This window comes from Chenopodium album, chromosome 12, assembly GCF_948465745.1.
Source record: "Chenopodium album chromosome 12, dcCheAlbu1.1, whole genome shotgun sequence".
In the NCBI taxonomy this organism is placed as follows: Eukaryota; Viridiplantae; Streptophyta; class Magnoliopsida; order Caryophyllales; family Amaranthaceae; genus Chenopodium; species Chenopodium album.
The window spans coordinates 15,352,057-15,370,436 of NC_137845.1; the positions used below are offsets into that span (position 1 = coordinate 15,352,057).

The window sequence follows — 18,380 nt, forward strand, 5'->3', positions numbered from 1 at the left end:
AATAAGTTTAGATCAATGCCTAGTCCCTCATTGACTTCTGAGCTATCTTCACTAGTGCTTTCATTCTCATCTTTACCATCTTCATCATCACTTAGCAGAATAAGATCTGGTGGTAAGTTCAAATCAAAGCCTGAAGTCATGGAAGAATAAGGCAATGATGCCAAAATCTACTGTATAATTTTTTTTTCCTTGTCAATTTTTTTTCCCCTGATAATCAGAGATAGAATTCAGAAATTTGTGACTGGAGTATATGAACAGTAAACTCCCTTTTATAGTAGTCCAACAATTTAAAAAGAGGCGGACCTCCAAATTTTCATTCTGAAAATTATTCATGTGAGGCATAATCCGTGTGATTGTAAATAACAACAAATGTTTAGTCCTTTTTTGTCCCATGCATTGAATATGATTGGGCTTTTGTATTTGTTTAAGATTGCTGACATGTTCTTGTCATTTATGAGCACACTATTTATTCTCTCTCTCTCTTTTTTTTTTAAATTTTTTTTTATTGGTAATGCAAGTAATATACTTTGGTACTTGTTTAAGGAATCTACCAAAAACCTTAATTCCTGTGAAAAATGAGAAATGAAACTCTAATAAAGGGACGAAGGGAGTATTTGAAGTTGGAAAGATTTTAATTGGGATATTTAGCTACTAATATAGGCAATAAAAAGTACAAAATATTTTATTAAATTAATAAGTTTGACATATTTTAATTATTATTAAGTATTGGACAGCGGGTAGATAATTTGCCTTAAAAGTGACTTTTTTGCCTTGGCAATATCAGCGTCTTTCTAGTATTTCTCTTTCTTACCAACCCCATGTATACTTATTTATCTATCCCACCAACTTTGAGTGTCACATTATAAATTTTCTAAAACTTTGTGAACGTGTTGCAATTAATTCGAAATGAGGGTGTAGTATAATGTTGAAAGCTTGAACCCTAAATTGAATTAAAAACCAAACCCTTGTTTTCGAAAAAAAAAAAACAAAAAACCAACCCTAGCACAATCAACCGCCACTCCCCGCCATTGTTACAAAGCTCGAAGCAAACGCTAAAATGGCTGCAACAGAAATGGAGGTCGAACAACAACAACAACCCAATTCAAATTCAACCTCATTCAAACGATTTGGCCTCAGAAATTCCATCCAAACCAACTTTGGCGATGATTACGTCTTCCAAATCACTTCCAGGTACTCTTTTTTCTGCTGCAAATTTCAATTTAGCTTTTCAATTTGTTCAGAATTCAATTTCATCGTTTAATTTTTGTGATATTAAGGGAAGATTGGTCGGCTATGGCAGTTTCATTGTCGAATAATTTGGTGAAGCTTTACTCGCCAACAACTGGGCAGTATATTGGGGAGTGTCGAGGTCACACTTCTACTATCAATGAAATCACTTTCGCCGATTCTTCGTCGCCGCATCTCTTGCTTTCGTGCTCGTCTGATGCCACAATTCGAGCTTGGGATACTAGAAATCTTCAACAGGTAATATTTGCTTTGAAGTTGGTGTTTAAAATAGTCCGTCGTTCTTTAATAATTGCAATAATCGGACAAATGTTTAGTATGTGAAATACAGTTGGAGTATTTTCAATGTATATTTTTCAAAAGATTAACTCTTTATAATTATTGAGTATTTGAATAATGTGTTTTGTTGCAGGTATCTTTGATAAATGCCGGTCCGTCTCAGGAGGTTTTTAGTTTCTCTTACGGTGGAGTGAATAACCTTCTTGCTGCTGGATGTAAAAGTCAGGCATGTATGGATGTGCTCCTTATTTAAATTTTTGTATGATGTTGATCATATGTTTTTAAATGTAACATACATGTGTTGTTTAGTTGGGACGTCGTGATTTGGTTGTAGTATTAACTGTAGACCTTGGTGTTGGAAGTTGGGTATTTTGGGCAGCTTACATTGGTTGCTGTGAAATCTAAGCTATGCTGACTCATTGGGTCGTTATTCTTGGGGGATTGTGATTTGTGGTGGATTGAGTGAGAAACATTGTATTATCTTGATTGAACACCTCTTTGGATTGTGAGATGCATTAACACTTGGATTTAATGTTTGTGGAAGGAGTATATGATCTTCCCATGAAGAAGTAGTGTGTCCATGAAATGTCGAGATTTATAGAATATTGGGATCAGCTTCTGGATGCTATTATGTGCAGTATATTAGTATTGTAGTTCATGTTAAAAATGTTGTGTGCTGTGCAGCTGTGCTTTGCAAAAGAGGTTTTTCTTTTTTTTTTTTTTTTTTTTTTTGGCCATTGATTGTATTTCCATACTAGAGTATGGATTTGTACCATTAAGGGATTTCCTGAATCCTGAATATGGTATAATGATTAAGGGGAGATATTAATTAGGAGGTGGACTATTGTTAAAGAATTGACTTATGAGGTGAGATTTTTAAGGGGTAATTTCAGTTGAGGTGTAGCCGGTTAATACCAACCCAAATTCCACACCACACCACCATCTTAAAAACATTCCTCGACCACCTCCACCACCAACCACCATCTTTAATCCTCTATTGACGACCCCAACGGAATGAGAAGAGAAAGAGAGTGACAAAGACTACATGCCAGTGAAACCACCATTGACACACATAATCTGGCTTTAAATGGGGGATTTCGATCAATAAAGTTCTAGATGGAACTGTGATGGTCAAGTTTGACCACCAAAAAGCTATTATAAATTTTGAACTAATGGTGATGAAAGAAGAACAAGGGCTGCGTGAAAGAAATACCAAAAAGCCATAATGAATTTCTGAACTAATGGTGATGAAAGAAGAACAAGGGCTGTGTGAAAAAATAATAGTAGTGACAACTCTGACAAGAGAATGACGGTGATGGCGCGAGAAGAGTGGCGGCGGTGAGAGAACGATGATGATGGTGAGGGTGGTGGTGATGGAGGTATGACTGGGATTTAGGGACACTGATGAGAAAGTCAATGCTTTAAGGATTGAAAAATTACAAGCTAATTGTTACCCCTTGGGGAGAGGGAAGAGAGGGGGGGGGGGGGGGGGGGGGGGGTGGGAGGGATGGGTAATGTACTACCCTCTAATTGAGAATCACAAAAACATAACCCATTCCAGGCATATGGTTTAGGCCCATAAAAAGTACCCCTTTAATCATACACAGCCTTTCTTGAAAATACTTTACCAAACACCCCATTGTAATGACGCATTATAGGAATAATGGGATACATCAAGACTGCTATAGACTCAATGTGTTCAGGTCTACTTTGTAAGTTAACTTCATCACTATAAAAGATTTTGTGACCCTGCTTGCAGAATGACCTCTGTTAGCGTCATTATCTGCACTCAACTGATTAGACATCATCTCAACATCTCACTTGTAAATTCATGCAGATACTTATCTGGGATTGGAGGAATAAAAAGCAAGTTGCTTGTTTGGAAGAATCTCACGTGGAAGATGTGACACAAGTAAGTAGATGTATCTCTGTATTTTGTAAATAGTAACTTCTCTTTCTTGTATTCTGTACCCATTTTCTCTTTTACCATCCATTTGTTCATGCCTTCACACCCAAAAGGAAAATGAACATTCATATATTCTTTATCTTTGGACATTTGGTTGTTGCTGAGCATATTGATTTTTAATAGGTCCGTTTTGTTCCTGGTACTCAAAACAAGCTTATCTCAGCCTCTGTTGACGGTTTGATGTGCCTATTTGATACTGCTGGAGACATAAATGATGATGACCATCTATATTCTGTAAGTCCGGCCACTATTCTATTTTCTATTCACTCTGCTACAAGCCTAATACAGAACATTTTGGATGTCTAATTATTTACTCTTGCTGAGATGAGATTTTCTCCTTTATATGTGTAGGTGATGAATGTGGGTACCTCAATTGGAAAAATTGGGTTTTTTGGGCAAGACCATGAAAAGCTTTGGTGTCTGACTCATATTGAAACCTTAAGGTATTATTGACAGGTGATTTGCTTTCCTGGTTGTCTATCATCCTTCTGCACTATTGTTTATAGCTCTTTGATAGGCCTCTTAGGGAATAAGAAATATATGCTACTCTTAAATACAGAAGATGTGTCATTTTTATTTAAAATAAAAAATCTCCCTAAATATTATTCCTCCTTTTCATGAGTTGTTTTTAGTTGTAATGTTTCATTTGAGAAGAGAAAAACTTTGACTATGAGTTGAAATCTATGTCTAAGAAAAAATAGTCATATCTGGTTACTTTATTCTTCTCAATGTTTGGTTTCAAGACACTAAAATTTTATACGAGTAATACATAAGTAAAGAATACATATATTTTTTTTTTTTTGTTGAAAGAAAGATAAAGAATACATATATTAATCCTTAAACATGTGTTGAAAACTGTGTAAAAAGTGAACAGGGATAATTCAAAGAAACGGTAGGAGTATTCCCTGTTTTTAATAATATGGACAGGACAGACGAACATTTTGTACAATCAAGCCAACATATGATGTATGGGTAAAGCTGGGCTGTTTTTCTAAGCAATCTTTTACTAGTGAGATTGTATACTTCTAGAGGGAATAATGGACAAGGATGTATACGTATACTGTACATTTATTAGTTATCGAAAACTGAATGACTGTATTGCATTACTATGGTAGCAATCAGCTATTATCTGAGTTCATTCTTGTTGGTTACAATATACATGCCTTCTCTGCTTTATTCTGAAATGTCCTCATATGTGCATGTAATTTGGCATCAACTGCAGCGTCTGGGACTGGAAAGAGGAAAAGGTTGTAGCTGACTTCCAGGAGCTCGTTCATTGACCTCTGAGAGTTGGGTTCAGGATCATGTAATGATGCTTAACTTAAATCTACACGTTCTGTTTGATCTAGCCCATATTTATGCCTCTGGGAAATATTGTGATGCCTGCAGGTTGATTATTTTATTGATTGCCATTGCTCATCAGAAGATGATCGCTTATGGGTGATTGGAGGCACAAATTTGGGCACCATTGCCTACTTTCCTGTAAACTACAATGGGCAAGTTATGTCTTCCCCTGAAGCTATTCTCGAGGGTGGCCATGCTGGCATTGTTAGGAGCATCTTGCCTGCCTCTGGCTTGCCCGGACAGTCATCAAACAAGGGTATGTTTGGGTGGACAGGTGGCGAGGATGGTCGATTATGTTGTTGGATGTCTGATGCGACTTCTGATTTGAATCGCGCATGGATATCAAGCTCCCTGGCAGTGAAGCCAAGTAAAACTCGCAAAAAATCTAGGCATCAACCCTATTAGCGATTGGTTCAACAGATATGTTTTCCGCTCTTTAGTATGTCTTTAACCGGGTTAATGCGCTCCTATATTTATTCGTTCTCTAGTGGTGACCTTTAATCCACGAAGTGTGTTTCATATGGTTTTGAACATATTATGTTATCTTAATTCTTTATCTAATTAGGGTTACAATTTTTGTTAAGTGAAATTTGTTATTCTATTTCAAAAGTTTCAAAATACAAGAGAAACTCTGCGTATGCAGATCAGGCTACTGGCAAAGTTACAATCACGAAAAACAAGGAATCTGTGGAAAATAGACAAATGGTTTAAAGGAAAAATGGTCTTCATCTGCATTTACTCCAAATGTTTGTCCATTTTCGTGGAAAGTAACAGCGATCTTTTAATCAAGATAAAGAAAATTGCATGCACGGTGCTGGGGCTAATGCTCATGCATTTTTTTAGTGACAGTAACATTTGAAGATCTAACTTCTTTCAAAAAGTCTGAACCCTATTTTTGGTGGGAAGTCGATGATGTAAAGTTACTTATCAGCTACCTCACCCGAGCAAATCTAACAGGTCTGGCAATGTCAGGAAACCGATTGTTGAGTCTCTCAGTTCAAGAAACAAGAACTACAACCAAACAGGAACTTGAATTTTGCACATATGTTGAAGGAATGGAGAATTGGAGATGAGAAAAACCTTGAACCTTGGTTAAGGAGGGTGTAGAAAACGGTTTAAAATCGAGTGATTAACTTGTATCAACTACTTTTTTGAGATTAAGTTTTGCTAAAAAATATGTTGACTTAACCAAGCATGCTTGAAGTTAGGTGGTGGAATTCACCTTATAACGTTGAGGTCACAAGTTCAAACCTCATCAATTATATTTGTTTATGTGTAGGGGATAAACTAGCTTAACCTAAGTAGGGTATGAGTAGGGTATTTCATCTTACCTCAATTAAAAAAAAAAATGATGCCCTTGATATTGCCTATTTGCCTATAGAAAATATGATTTGTTACTGAAAACAAATTTAAAAAATATATCTAAATTTTTGTACATCTACCAATTTTAAAAAACAGCAACAATTACGAGTTTTAATAGATGGCCTTTACTGAAACATTTGCCTGAATATAAACCAGAACCAAGCTCTTGGCCAATAAAAAGTGTCCAAGAGATTAATTTTGATAATCAATTATGCAGTATAAACTCACTTGTCAAATGAAATTAGTTTTTATAAATGATAACTACGTTTGCTATTCACCACCAATAACCAAAGAACTACGCCTACCAAGTGCTGTAGATATATCACTGGCTTTCGGCCTTCACAAATCACAATGACAAGGTTGAACACTACGGGAAACCAAATGACAATTCAACCACAGAGAATTAAGGGGCAACTCAAACCGTTTTACAACCTACCGAAAGATACATTACATTATCATACTAGTAGAATCCACAAACTTTATATTTCTAATCACCACCTTGCACACACTGATCACCCTGTTTTGCCAAAACGAGCTTAATTCCATAAAAGGTGGCTAATGCATCAAAACCAGCAGAACACCACCACAAGTAGCTCAGCACAAAACCCAGCTGCATTTCATCTACCACGGCCTCCAACTGCCACAAAACACAAGGATGATCTAAATTACACTTTTTCAAACCCAAGTGGCACACATCATTCTCAAAATATATAACATTGGGCTGGGGGAGGTGACTTCTATAAACTTGGATCAGTATTGTATCCAACAAACTAAATACGCTGTAACATTTTCCAAGGGCTTAAATTTCTTCTAATTGAAAACTAGATTCTAAAACAATTAACAAAGAAACAAATCATACCTTTCCCACCAGGCTTCCCACCAGGACCACCCCGACCTCTGCCTCCAGCACCTTTGCCTCCATCATCCATACCGCGTCCAATGCCTTTTAACTGCCGGCCAGGACCATCTTCTCTACCTCTTCCTCTCCCACGCCCTACACCAGGAGGCTTCCTATCTGGAAAGAGCAAATACATGAATTAAGAACCAATGCAAAGGAAGATTATTCACTAATTCGTAAAATTATCAATCCACAATTAGATAATAAAATGGTGTAGCCTATTACAATTAAAGTATAACAGAAAAATACCTGTGCGGCTCTTCTCCTCCTGGACTTTATCAATGACCTGAAAAGCAAAAGCACCACAAGTAAATTAGACAACTCATCGAAAACAAGATTCCGCAAAAAGGTACTTTCTTTGCTTGGTTTTAGTTGACACATTTCTTTATTCACTTTTGCCAATGAACAAATTCAACCATTTTTATCTTTAACTGTCGTTTAGAACAAAATTATAAAAAGCTTGATATTTTGAAATCGTAAATTGAAATGAATCTAACAAAACCCCACATGACTATTTCTTACAATATGCAAATTACAAAACATGGTCAAAAGAGAGTGTGAATAGTGCCCAAGAAAAAATGTGTCAACTAAAACAAAGGAATTATAATATGCTGTTCAACTATGAATAAAAAGCTACTTCAATATAATCGAAGAAGAAAGCAAGAGTAATTATGAAGTTAAGTCACAATACAGAGGCATTGTAAGATTTGTAACATATAAGGGCCATCTAATTGGAGGTACACCGCAACAAAATTATCTCCTCTATATTTCAAAGTACTTGCTTCGACTATTTTTCAGTCTTTCACCTAAACCTCCTCTTGAATCAGTTGAGCCCAAAAACCCCATTGGCTGATCAGGCAACAACCCACCCACCCACCCACCCCCCCCCCCCCCCCCCCCCCCAAAAAAAAAAAAAAAAAAAGAAAAAACCAACTCTCTACTTCCCTGACCAACACATCTTCTAATGTCCTTATCACATGTGCAAATCCTTCTTTGTTTTATAGTACTCCATGGTCTCCATCATACCTTATAGCGTCAATGATAGACTACCTTATCAACCCAAATTGGTTATCTTAAATGCTTGTACATTTCCTTAATCAATAAAGAGCTTTATCCCTCTTTAACGGGTCTTCAGCATCCCCTTTGTTCTTTTAATTGGTGCCAAGAAGCTCTTCTTCCAAAATCGTGGTATTATGCTAAATAAGTTTTTTACCCAATCAATACCATCTAACCATCTAATACAACAACTTTCTTAAGATTCATTATTTTAATACCTTCTGGACTAGCAATTTGAATTCTAAGCATATATCATCAATTGATTTCTGGATCTTCAATAGAGATTCCTCTTGAAACACCCACTTGATTTTCATCAAGAAAAAACAAATATAAGTATCTTCCCTCCCTTTCCTTATTGTCTTCATCCTAGATTAGAATCCTTTGGACATTAATTTTCAAACAAATCACCATATGGTCCTTATTCAGTACTTCTTCAAAAAAACCTTTTCCTTAGCCTATCAAATAACTCAAAGGCCAACTATTAAAGAATAGAGGTCTTCAATTTTTTAACATTACAAGAAATTTTAAAAAAAATTAAATAAAAAACACCCCAAACATATTGATATTACGAAAACAAGACTTCTAGTCTAATTACCCTACAAATTGGTCATCCATCAAAAGGTCTTATGCTTCCCTTACAGCCTTTATTTTTCCCACTTTCCTTCCTCCACCCATATCCTCCCCTTTTCTTCCCAACTCCCATCGTCAAGAAAGTTGAGCTCTACCATTCTTAATTGGCTAATTTGTCTCAGCTAAACTCACTATCTTCCCCCCATCTTTTCCATGTGTGAGTGTCAATATGCGATCTCCACTCAGAGTAGAACAAAAGTGAAATAAACAAGGGTTGTTGACAAAAGCAAATTAGTGAGTGTAAAATTTTCTTGGTGAATAGAGATTTAATTCAATTATTCAAAGAGAAAAAGAAGAAAATGAAAATTGTATATTAAAATAGAGTGAAGGATTGAAACCATATGCAATGTTTTCCAATGGGATAGACAAAAATCTTATCCCATTTGGCAAGAAACTCTTTATTATTGCACTTCCAAGAGTCCCTTATCCCACTATTAAGTCTATTGTTCCCAAATAATCCCTCTTCCCCTTACAGTAAAATCAAAAGTCTAAATGCAGTCATTTAGTATCCATCCTTAAACTCCCTCTCTTTTTATTTTCTCTTAACCATTTATACGAGTTTGATTTGTAATCAACAATTACTAATTTATTATTATGCCAAAATCTACTAGGAACTTAATATTGGAAGGAGCGTGTCAGAGGAAGTACAATATCTGTCACCAAAATTCTGAAATATTCTTATTTGTACAAAAGTGTATATCAAAGTGGCAAAATCCCTCACTATAAATCCCTCACCATCTTTTGTAAAGTCATCTCGCGACCTACCATTTTCTTTTTACAAAGAGAGTAAATATAATTTGTGACACATTTTCCATTCAAAAGACTAGCTCCAAATAAAATCATGTGCAAATCACCAGAATGTAAATACTTTGTATAGATATTGATATACCAGGCATTTGAAAAGGGACTTTGTTGAAAGACAAGCTCATAATAATAGTCATGAGATTTTAAAAACAAAAAGGAAAAAGAAAAAAAAAACCTTGAGTTGTGGGGTAAGATAATATATGGAGGGCACAATATTGGGGTGTACCAAGGCTTATGACTCCCTAAATAGAAGCAATAATTTTCCAACACCTCCCCCCCCCCCCCCCCCCTTCTTCTTCTTCTTAACTCCATCACTACCTCACCTCCATCCATTTTCATTCCTTTGATTAGGTCTCCTATTAGCTATTACCCCCTTAATTTCATTACTTCCAATCTAAGAATGCTCTAAGAGAAGAAGTGGGAGGCAAACAATGAAAATCAGGATTGTTAAAAAGCATATTAGAACATATAGATGTTCTCATGGTATTACTTCAGTGAGTGAAGATATGTGGGACCTAAATCTCATACTGATATATTTATTTACTACCATTCCTCTTTTGTCGCAAATGAATCAACCAGGCTTCCTTTTATTGAGATTTGACAGATATCTCTTTTCTACAATTGGTGTCCACATACAAGCTTCTAAGAAAAAGTGCCTCTCACTTAAACACAGCTGGCTAGCCATGCTAGGTAGCTAGGTACGTAAAGATTCAATTGCTGATTACAACACAGCCAGATACCAGGAAGCAGACACTTAACAATCTCTCTCTCTCTCTCTCCCCCCTTTTTTTTATTTTTAAAAAGAGGGGGTATAACAAATGGAAGCAAACAGACTATTAACATAGTAGATGTGTTCATCTCATAAGAGGTTGTCATAGTAGATTTTAAGATATTTATAGAACAGAAGTTGGGAACTAAAACAAAATTCCAGAGTTTCTAATGCTCATTCCGCTGCTATATGGTGGCAAGTCTCCATGTAGGGGAGAGATATGACATCTGAAGTTTTTTGAAGGCACCAATTCACCAAATGGGATGCAAGATTTGCATCCAGTTTGACCATTTAGAACATATTTATTCCTAAGCAACTAAGTTAGTGTCTTTCGATTCTAAATTGACTTCAAGTGTAACTTAAATGGAATAACAGTATCACCCTCATCAGAGTTCAAGAAAATATAGAGCAGAATATATGGCCATGTAATATATTTTCTTAAAAGAGTATAGAAATCTAATAAAAAGAAACATCCATTACAATAGAAGAAATGTCACTAAGAATTTAAAATAGGCATAGAGGAAGATGAGTATGATTTTACAATTGATGTCTAATCAGAATCTGAATACAAAAAAATTATGTCTTTCACCATAATTAGAGTTCAAGATAATATTGAACATATTAAAAGGTCTGGTTTAATGTATTTGCTTTAATGAGAAAAACAAGAATACTAAAAAGAACCCACACTAGAATAAGAGAGCCCCTCAGAGGATAAAGAAGCCTCTTAAAAACTTGTAATTCCATCCTATAAGATGCTGAATTAGGAGACAGGTACCATTACAGTGATAGTGAAGTGACTTCTTGAGACTCAAATGGAAGTTGCATTTATTGTAAGTTTGGATCTCAACAGTCAACACGAGTATCAAAATTTCAAACTACCTTTAGCCCTTAGGTCTTGTCATTGCAGACTGTAAAAAAAGTGCTTCTAGGATTTTTTAAGTCCCAACTGCTTGTCAATCCCTCTATACTACAGACAACACAATTCAAACACCTTCTCCCCAATCCCAACAAAAAGGAGAGAAAGGAGAAAGACGGGCAGGATCCTAACGAATCAATATGATTGAATAAGCACTATATAACAAACACAACTCTCTCCAACGAAATTGAATCGAAACCTTACCTCATCAGGCACTCGTAGATACTTGATAGTATTCCCTCGGATGTAACATTCAGGCATTCTCCAAAACCTATCTCCATCCTGCAATTTGCGTAAAAAGAACTCATGTTTCACAACCGAAAATTCGAATAAAGTAAACTAATCAATCAAAAGTCAGACTTAATTACCTTAGAGGTACAGATGACTTCACGAAGATGAATATTCATCCATGTATCACAATTAACCAAATGCCCATTATATGTCTCCCCATTCTTCAACTCCACCAACTATTAATTAAAAAACAAAAAATTCAATCTTGGGTATATCCCAAAATTCAAAACAAAATAAAAAACTAAAATTTAACAAAAAATAAAAATAAAAAATAAAATAAAATAAAATAAAAATTGGGTATTAAGCGTACTAACCATAGGATGGCCTTGCGCAGTCTTCAGTAATGATAGAGGAAGCTGAAATTTTCAAGCATAAAATTGAATTACTTGGAAAAAAATAAAATACTTAATATAAATCATAACAATAAGAAAATCAGCTATAATTAAAGAGAGAGATAAATTACCATTGTGAACTAGAATTAGATAAATCGATCAAAGAGCAAAGAACTGCAACAATTACCAAGAACAAAAATTGAAATTCAATTAAATTTTAGAGAGCGAATAGTGGATTCAAAGATACAAATAAGTGGAAATTGAAAGAATTAAGCAATGAAATAATATAAGAAGCGATTAATACCTAGAAAGTGATGGAGTTCGACTGCTGGGAAAATTTGAATGTGCCCTAAATCAATCGAATCCTGAATTTGGGGAAAAAATAGTGAGGAAAGGAGGAAAGGCACGGCTTTGTACTCGAATTCCGAGGGAGTACTTCTTACTTAGTACTTCAATTTTCCAAATTCAACATATTTTAGGGTTTGTATTTAGGGGTTGTAAACATTATTATTAATCGTATTAAGAAATATTACCATTAACTAGGGCCGAGCAAAACTACCCGAAAACCCGTTTCGTTACCGTTACGAAATTAGGGTACCCGATCCGACAACCAGTTCGAGTACCCATTCCGATAATTTGTTATCGGGTATGGTTTTTTGGGTGTCATTTCAAAATTAACGGTTACTCGTTCCGATCCAATAAGCAATTTTTCGTCTTTTTTTTTCCTATCTAAATCTATTTTTCCAATATCTAAAATCTTACTTTATTTCCTAATAACTATATAATATCAATGATTAGTAATATTATTAATAATTTGGTCAAGAACATATGATATTGTTGTTAATTAGTGTTAAAAAATATCATAATAACTAATTTATTAAGTTTAATTATCACTATTGGATATCTTATTGGGTACTCGATAACCGATCCGAAAATTCGGGTACCCAAAGTCCAGGTACCCGAACTTATTGGTTCAGTTTATGGATATCACTTTTAGTGATATTGGTTATCGGGTACCCGAACAGTTAGTACTAACGGTACGGATACCCGTCACATGCTCACCTCTACCACCAACAGTCCCAAGTTTAAAAGGTTTATACTACTCTCTTCGTTTATAATTTATTCTCATTATATCGATGTAAATCTTTAATTGCAAATATCTTTAATTTCACAGTAGCAAAAATTATAAAAATTGGATATCATATCATATAACTAATATATAAAGCTAAACTTTTAGCCAGGTCAAAAGGCAGCAACACTTGACGTTCTAACTTTTCGCCAAGTATCACGTCACGTTGGATAAATTTAAAAAGATTTCATAAGATTAAAAAATTAGTTTAAAATTCTATTTGGATAGAATTTTAGGATAAAACTGTTAGTTTAGAGTTCTATTTTCGATAAAATACCAATATTTCAGAAGTACAAATTGAATTATAATTCTATTCAAAAAAATTATTAGAATTATAATTCTCAAAAATTATCACATAAATTTATTTTTTATATCATAATATTTTTTGAGCTAAGGAGGTAGTTCAAAGTGTAAAACATACATTTATAATATATACTAATTGGTTAAAAATGATATATTTTATAATTTAATATATATATTAAAAATTTATCTTAAAATTCAATAAACAATCCGGGCATCGCACGAGCACAAAACTAGTGGTGATATAAATTCAACACTTTGAGAAGTCAAATTACCCGTACATCAAATTATATCCATATCAATAATCAATATACTAAAAGACACACCAATAATGACACGTGTCATCTCTTGGTGTATCCTTAGTTATTTTTCTTTTTATTTAAAAAAAAATCTATTAAATAAGGAAACAAATTATATATTTACAAAGATAATATTATTTTATATACATATTTATATTAATACATAGTAATTATTATATTTAAAATAAAAAGATTTCACAAATCTTTCTAAAAATATTTGGACAACTATAAATCAAAAATTATATTCTTAAAATAATTTGTTACCTATATTACAACAAAGCAAAAATATTGCTCAAATTATTTGCTTACTATTATTTTTAGTTGTGTTACTTGAGTATAAGAAGCTATAACTAAAAAATCAACGTATCACGTACTTTTTATTATTCCTTGACTAATTTCAATTATAATACTCATCAATAAATAATCTTTTTTTTTTTTTTTTTGAGTTCCACCTGGTTCACCCTTAGGGCTAATCTGGACTCGGGAATCAGTTTTGGATGGTTAGGTTCTATCCCCTCCTGATTGTTGTTGTGGGGGATCGAATACGAGCCCTTCCTACCAAGTGTAGTCTCAATCACCACTACACCAACATCCAATTGGTATCAATAAATAATCTATAACTATATATAATTATAGATCACCGTGTATGGCACTGGACCTAACCTAGTTAATAATATAATCATCGAGACGAATAAAACAAGATTTCATATAATTATGTTTAGGGCTGGCAATCCTTAACCCGACCCGAAGTTACTGAGAGAAACTCAAACCTAACCCAAACCCGAACAACCCGAATTCGACCCGATTTGACCCAAATTTTCATATTTCGTAATAATATTAAGTTTTACACTATATTTGATATTTTCTAAGCGTAACCCGAAATCTGACCCAAACCCGACCTACTGACCCGAATTGCCACCCCTAATTATGTTTGTTCCTATATATAGAGAAAAATTTAGAAGATTTCCTCTAATTTTTAATAAACAAAATATTCTAAATGGTACTAACATAATGAAACGAAGGGAGTATCGATAACTTTGAGCGATTCTACTACTAGGGTCTTTCTCAAAACGATCCCAAACATATTTTTAATTGATTTGACCGGTCATTAGTGCCACGTGTCCAGTTTGCCTTAGGCGAAGTTAAAAAAAAAAAAATTAATCCTCCCAAGGGCTCCAACACACTAAACACCCACCCCTTCATTTAGGTCTTGTTCTCTTTACCTTAAAACAATTTTTTTTTTAGTAAAATGGACCACTAAGGGCCTGTTCACTTCAGCTTAATTTCAGTTCAGTTCAGCTCCAATCAGTTCAGTTCAGTTCAGTTCCAATCAGCTCAGTCAGTTCAGTTCAGCTCCTAATTTCCCTCTCTCATTTATTCATTTCAACTCAGTTCACTTCAGTTCACCTTTACCAGGTCATAATAAGTTATTAACTATTTCAAGAAGGACCTCCCAAAACTTGGGACTGCCTTGAGTTAATCGATAGTGTTGACTGTTGACTTTTAAAGAAGAATGTTCATAGTTACTACTGGTAGTGTCAAGTTTTTCTTATAATTATTAGGCAAAATTGGCATCCCTAAATTATGGCTTGGGTGCACCTAGCACCCTATACTTTGCTTAGTGGCCAAAACACCACAAACTAATGATTTGGATGCAAAACGCACCTTTAGTGAGTTTTCCAGCCACCATTCTCGCCAGAGTCGGTGAATTTTTTCGATTTGTGTGCTAAAAAATGTCCCGTAAAGGTTTCGGGAGTCATTTTGACCCTTAAGATTTGGACGTTATTTTTTTGCTTGTTTCGAGCTCAATTTGGATCTTTAAGAGTTAAAATGATCCCCGAAACCTTTACGGGACATTTTTCAGCACACAAATCGAAAAAAATTCACAGAATGATGGCTGGAAATTTGACTAAAGGTGCACTTTGCATCCAAGTCATTAGTTTGTGGTGTTTTGGCCACTAAGCAAAGTAGAGGGTGCTGGGTGCACCCAAGCCATAATTTAGAGTGTTGAGGCTAATTTTGCCTAATTATTATGGAATATTAATTATTATACTTTTTGTTAGTTATTTTATTTCAAAAAAGAATTTTAATTAGAACTGTATTAAATTATAATGATTCAATTAATAAGAACCATACAAAGTATAAGTTTAGCAAAAAAATTTCATTCAACAAAAATAAACTATGTTTAGTAAAAATCATAAATAATAACGAATTAGTTAAAATAAGAGACTGTTTAAAAAAAATAAAATAAAAATAAAAAAGTGACTTTTTTTTTATTAAGGAAAAAATAAGAGGTAAATAATTTAATTTCATAAAAACAATTTAAGTTTAGTAAATATTAGATGAAAAGGTTATATTCGCATATGGGATAGATTTTACTTAACCTAGTATATTGATATGATAAAATATACGATGAAACTTATAAGACTTTTATTACAGAGTATTAGGATAATAAATTTTGGTGGTAGCCAATTAAATACGAGATTATTAATTTCTTTTAGAATTAAATAATTTAAATGGCACGTAAGCAAAATTGGCGAATGAGAATTCTCAGTTTAAATTAATTAAATATAAAACATTATCTTTTAATATCAGGAATTTTATCTAAATATATAACAAATTTTAGCACATAAATATATGCATAAAAAAATTATTTTAAAAAATTCATACAAACCGTGCATCGCACGGGCTTCATCTAGTAATGATTATTTGATACTTAAAATCTAAAGTTAAAATCTTAAAGCGAGCTTTCAGTAATCATATCTTAGCCAGACTACGAGACAATGACACTTGGCGTTTCAACTTTTTGCTAGGGGTGTCCATTAGGTTTTCGGTTTGGATTTAGCACAAATCCAATCCGATCAGAAATAAATTTCGGTTTTTAATTTTCAAATCCAATCCGATCCAAATTACTTGCCAAATCCAATCCGATCCAATCCGAATTATAATTCGGTTATTTGGATCCAATCCGAAAATCCAAATTAAAATACTTTGCTAATTTTTTTGGGTCTAATGCGATTATAAAAATAAAATTGCAATAATACAAATTCAATTCTTGAAAGTATAGTCGTACATGATTTAGGGCTTGTTCACATTTACTTAATTTCAGTTCAGTTCAGTTCAATTCAGCTTCAATCAGTTCAATTCAGTTCAGTTCAGCTCTTAATTCCTCTTTCTCATAAAATATTCAGTTCAGTTCAATTCAATTCAGTTCAGCTCAGTTCAGTAAATGTGAACAGGCCCTTATACAAGTATTGAAAATAGGTTTACATGATTAATATTGTTATAATCATAAACATAGTTTAACATGATTAATATTAATAATTTATTTTTGTAAAATAACGCTTTCATAATTCGGTTATTTTGGTTTTTTTTTATCCGAACAAGGTCAATCCGATCCGATTCGAAAATCCGAATTTTCAAAAAAATTCAATCCAATCCGATCCAATTTAAAATTTGGATCCGATCCGAATTGATAATTCGGTTTGGATTGGATTGGATTAGATTGGATTTCGGTTTTTATCCGAATAATGGACACCCCTATTTTTTGCCAAGTGTTGCATCATGTTGGATAGATTTATATAAACTTCAATTCGTAGGATAAAAAAATTAGTTTAGAATTCTATTTCCAATAAAATTTAAAATTGTTAGTTTAGAGTTTTATTTTCAATAAAGTACTAATATTTCATATGTACAAATTGAATTATAATTTTATCCAAAAAATAATTAGATTATAACTCTCAATAATTATCATATATTTTTTTTTTGTATTATAACATTTTTTTGGAGCGAAAGAAGTAGTTCAAAATGTACCACATCCATTTATAATATATTTTTAATCAATTAAAATATAATATACTTCACAATCTAATATAATTTTATTACTGCCTTCAAAATTTATTTTTTGAAGTGTAGACTCGTCAATCAGGTCGGGTCAGCCGTCAGAAGTCAATTCGACAGGGTCATTTCAGGTTACGGGTCAAGAAATGTTCAACCTTAGCCCAAGGTTTTGGGTTTGGGTCGACCCAGTAAGCTTAATATATATATATATATATATATATATATATATATATATATATATATATATATATATATATATATATATTTTAATTTAGTTTTGCTACTTTTTAGAATTTTTTAATATTTCATGCTTACTTTGCTATTTTTAAATATATGTAATCGAATATTTTCGCCAATATTATTTTTAGTCATTACATGTCTACTACATAGTTTAAATAGTCACAAAAACACATCAATTCCTAACTAATTTTGTATCAATGATACATTTTAAAATTTGACATATTCATTTAAAATTTATCTTAAAATTTAATAAACAGCCCGGCCATCGTACGGGGCACAAAACTAGTTTATTATAAAAATAAGTTAAAGTTATTCTAATCGTATTTAAAGTTACTCTTATATATTACAAAAGTTATCATTTTTGTAATACAAATTTTATCCTTATAAACAATTATAACATATTAAATTAATCATCTTAGCTTTCATAATATCTATTCCATAGAAAATTACGTATTAAATTACAATCAAATCAATATAATTAAAAGGAACTCTTAAAGAGATTAAAGACAAAAAAAATTATTAAAGTTTTTGTTAATTGGACCGTCTTACAATAAAATTAACGTAAATCCACTTTATACAAGACTTATTGTCCAGATATTTCTTTAAATTTCACAATTCTCACGTTCATACTTTAAGCATATTTCTTAGATGGAGGGAATATAATTCATATGGAATTTTTT

The 18,380-nt window shown here is 33.1% G+C and overlaps 1 protein-coding gene and 1 pseudogene across 2 annotated transcripts; one reads left to right on the forward strand and one right to left on the reverse strand.

Moving 5' to 3' along the window:
- The first annotated feature begins 978 nt into the window (after positions 1-978).
- Positions 979-5,483, forward strand: LOC145572118 (WD repeat-containing protein GTS1-like; annotated as a pseudogene). Its single transcript, XR_014096689.1, has 8 exons — positions 979-1,191; positions 1,278-1,485; positions 1,658-1,750; positions 3,362-3,436; positions 3,614-3,724; positions 3,842-3,933; positions 4,713-4,796; positions 4,880-5,483. The product of XR_014096689.1 is annotated as a WD repeat-containing protein GTS1-like (transcript).
- Positions 5,484-6,420: 937 nt separating this feature from the next.
- On the reverse strand, positions 6,421-12,403 carry LOC145572119 (putative U6 snRNA-associated Sm-like protein LSm4). Its single transcript, XM_081631141.1, has 8 exons — positions 12,197-12,403; positions 12,024-12,066; positions 11,875-11,916; positions 11,638-11,736; positions 11,474-11,551; positions 7,344-7,380; positions 7,056-7,211; positions 6,421-6,833 (listed from the first exon to the last, which is right to left on the reverse strand). Exons 2-8 carry the CDS (start codon positions 12,024-12,026, stop codon positions 6,814-6,816), a joined length of 435 nt encoding a protein of 144 aa, XP_081487267.1. The 5' UTR covers positions 12,027-12,066; positions 12,197-12,403; the 3' UTR covers positions 6,421-6,813.
- Between the last annotated feature and the right edge of the window lie 5,977 nt (positions 12,404-18,380).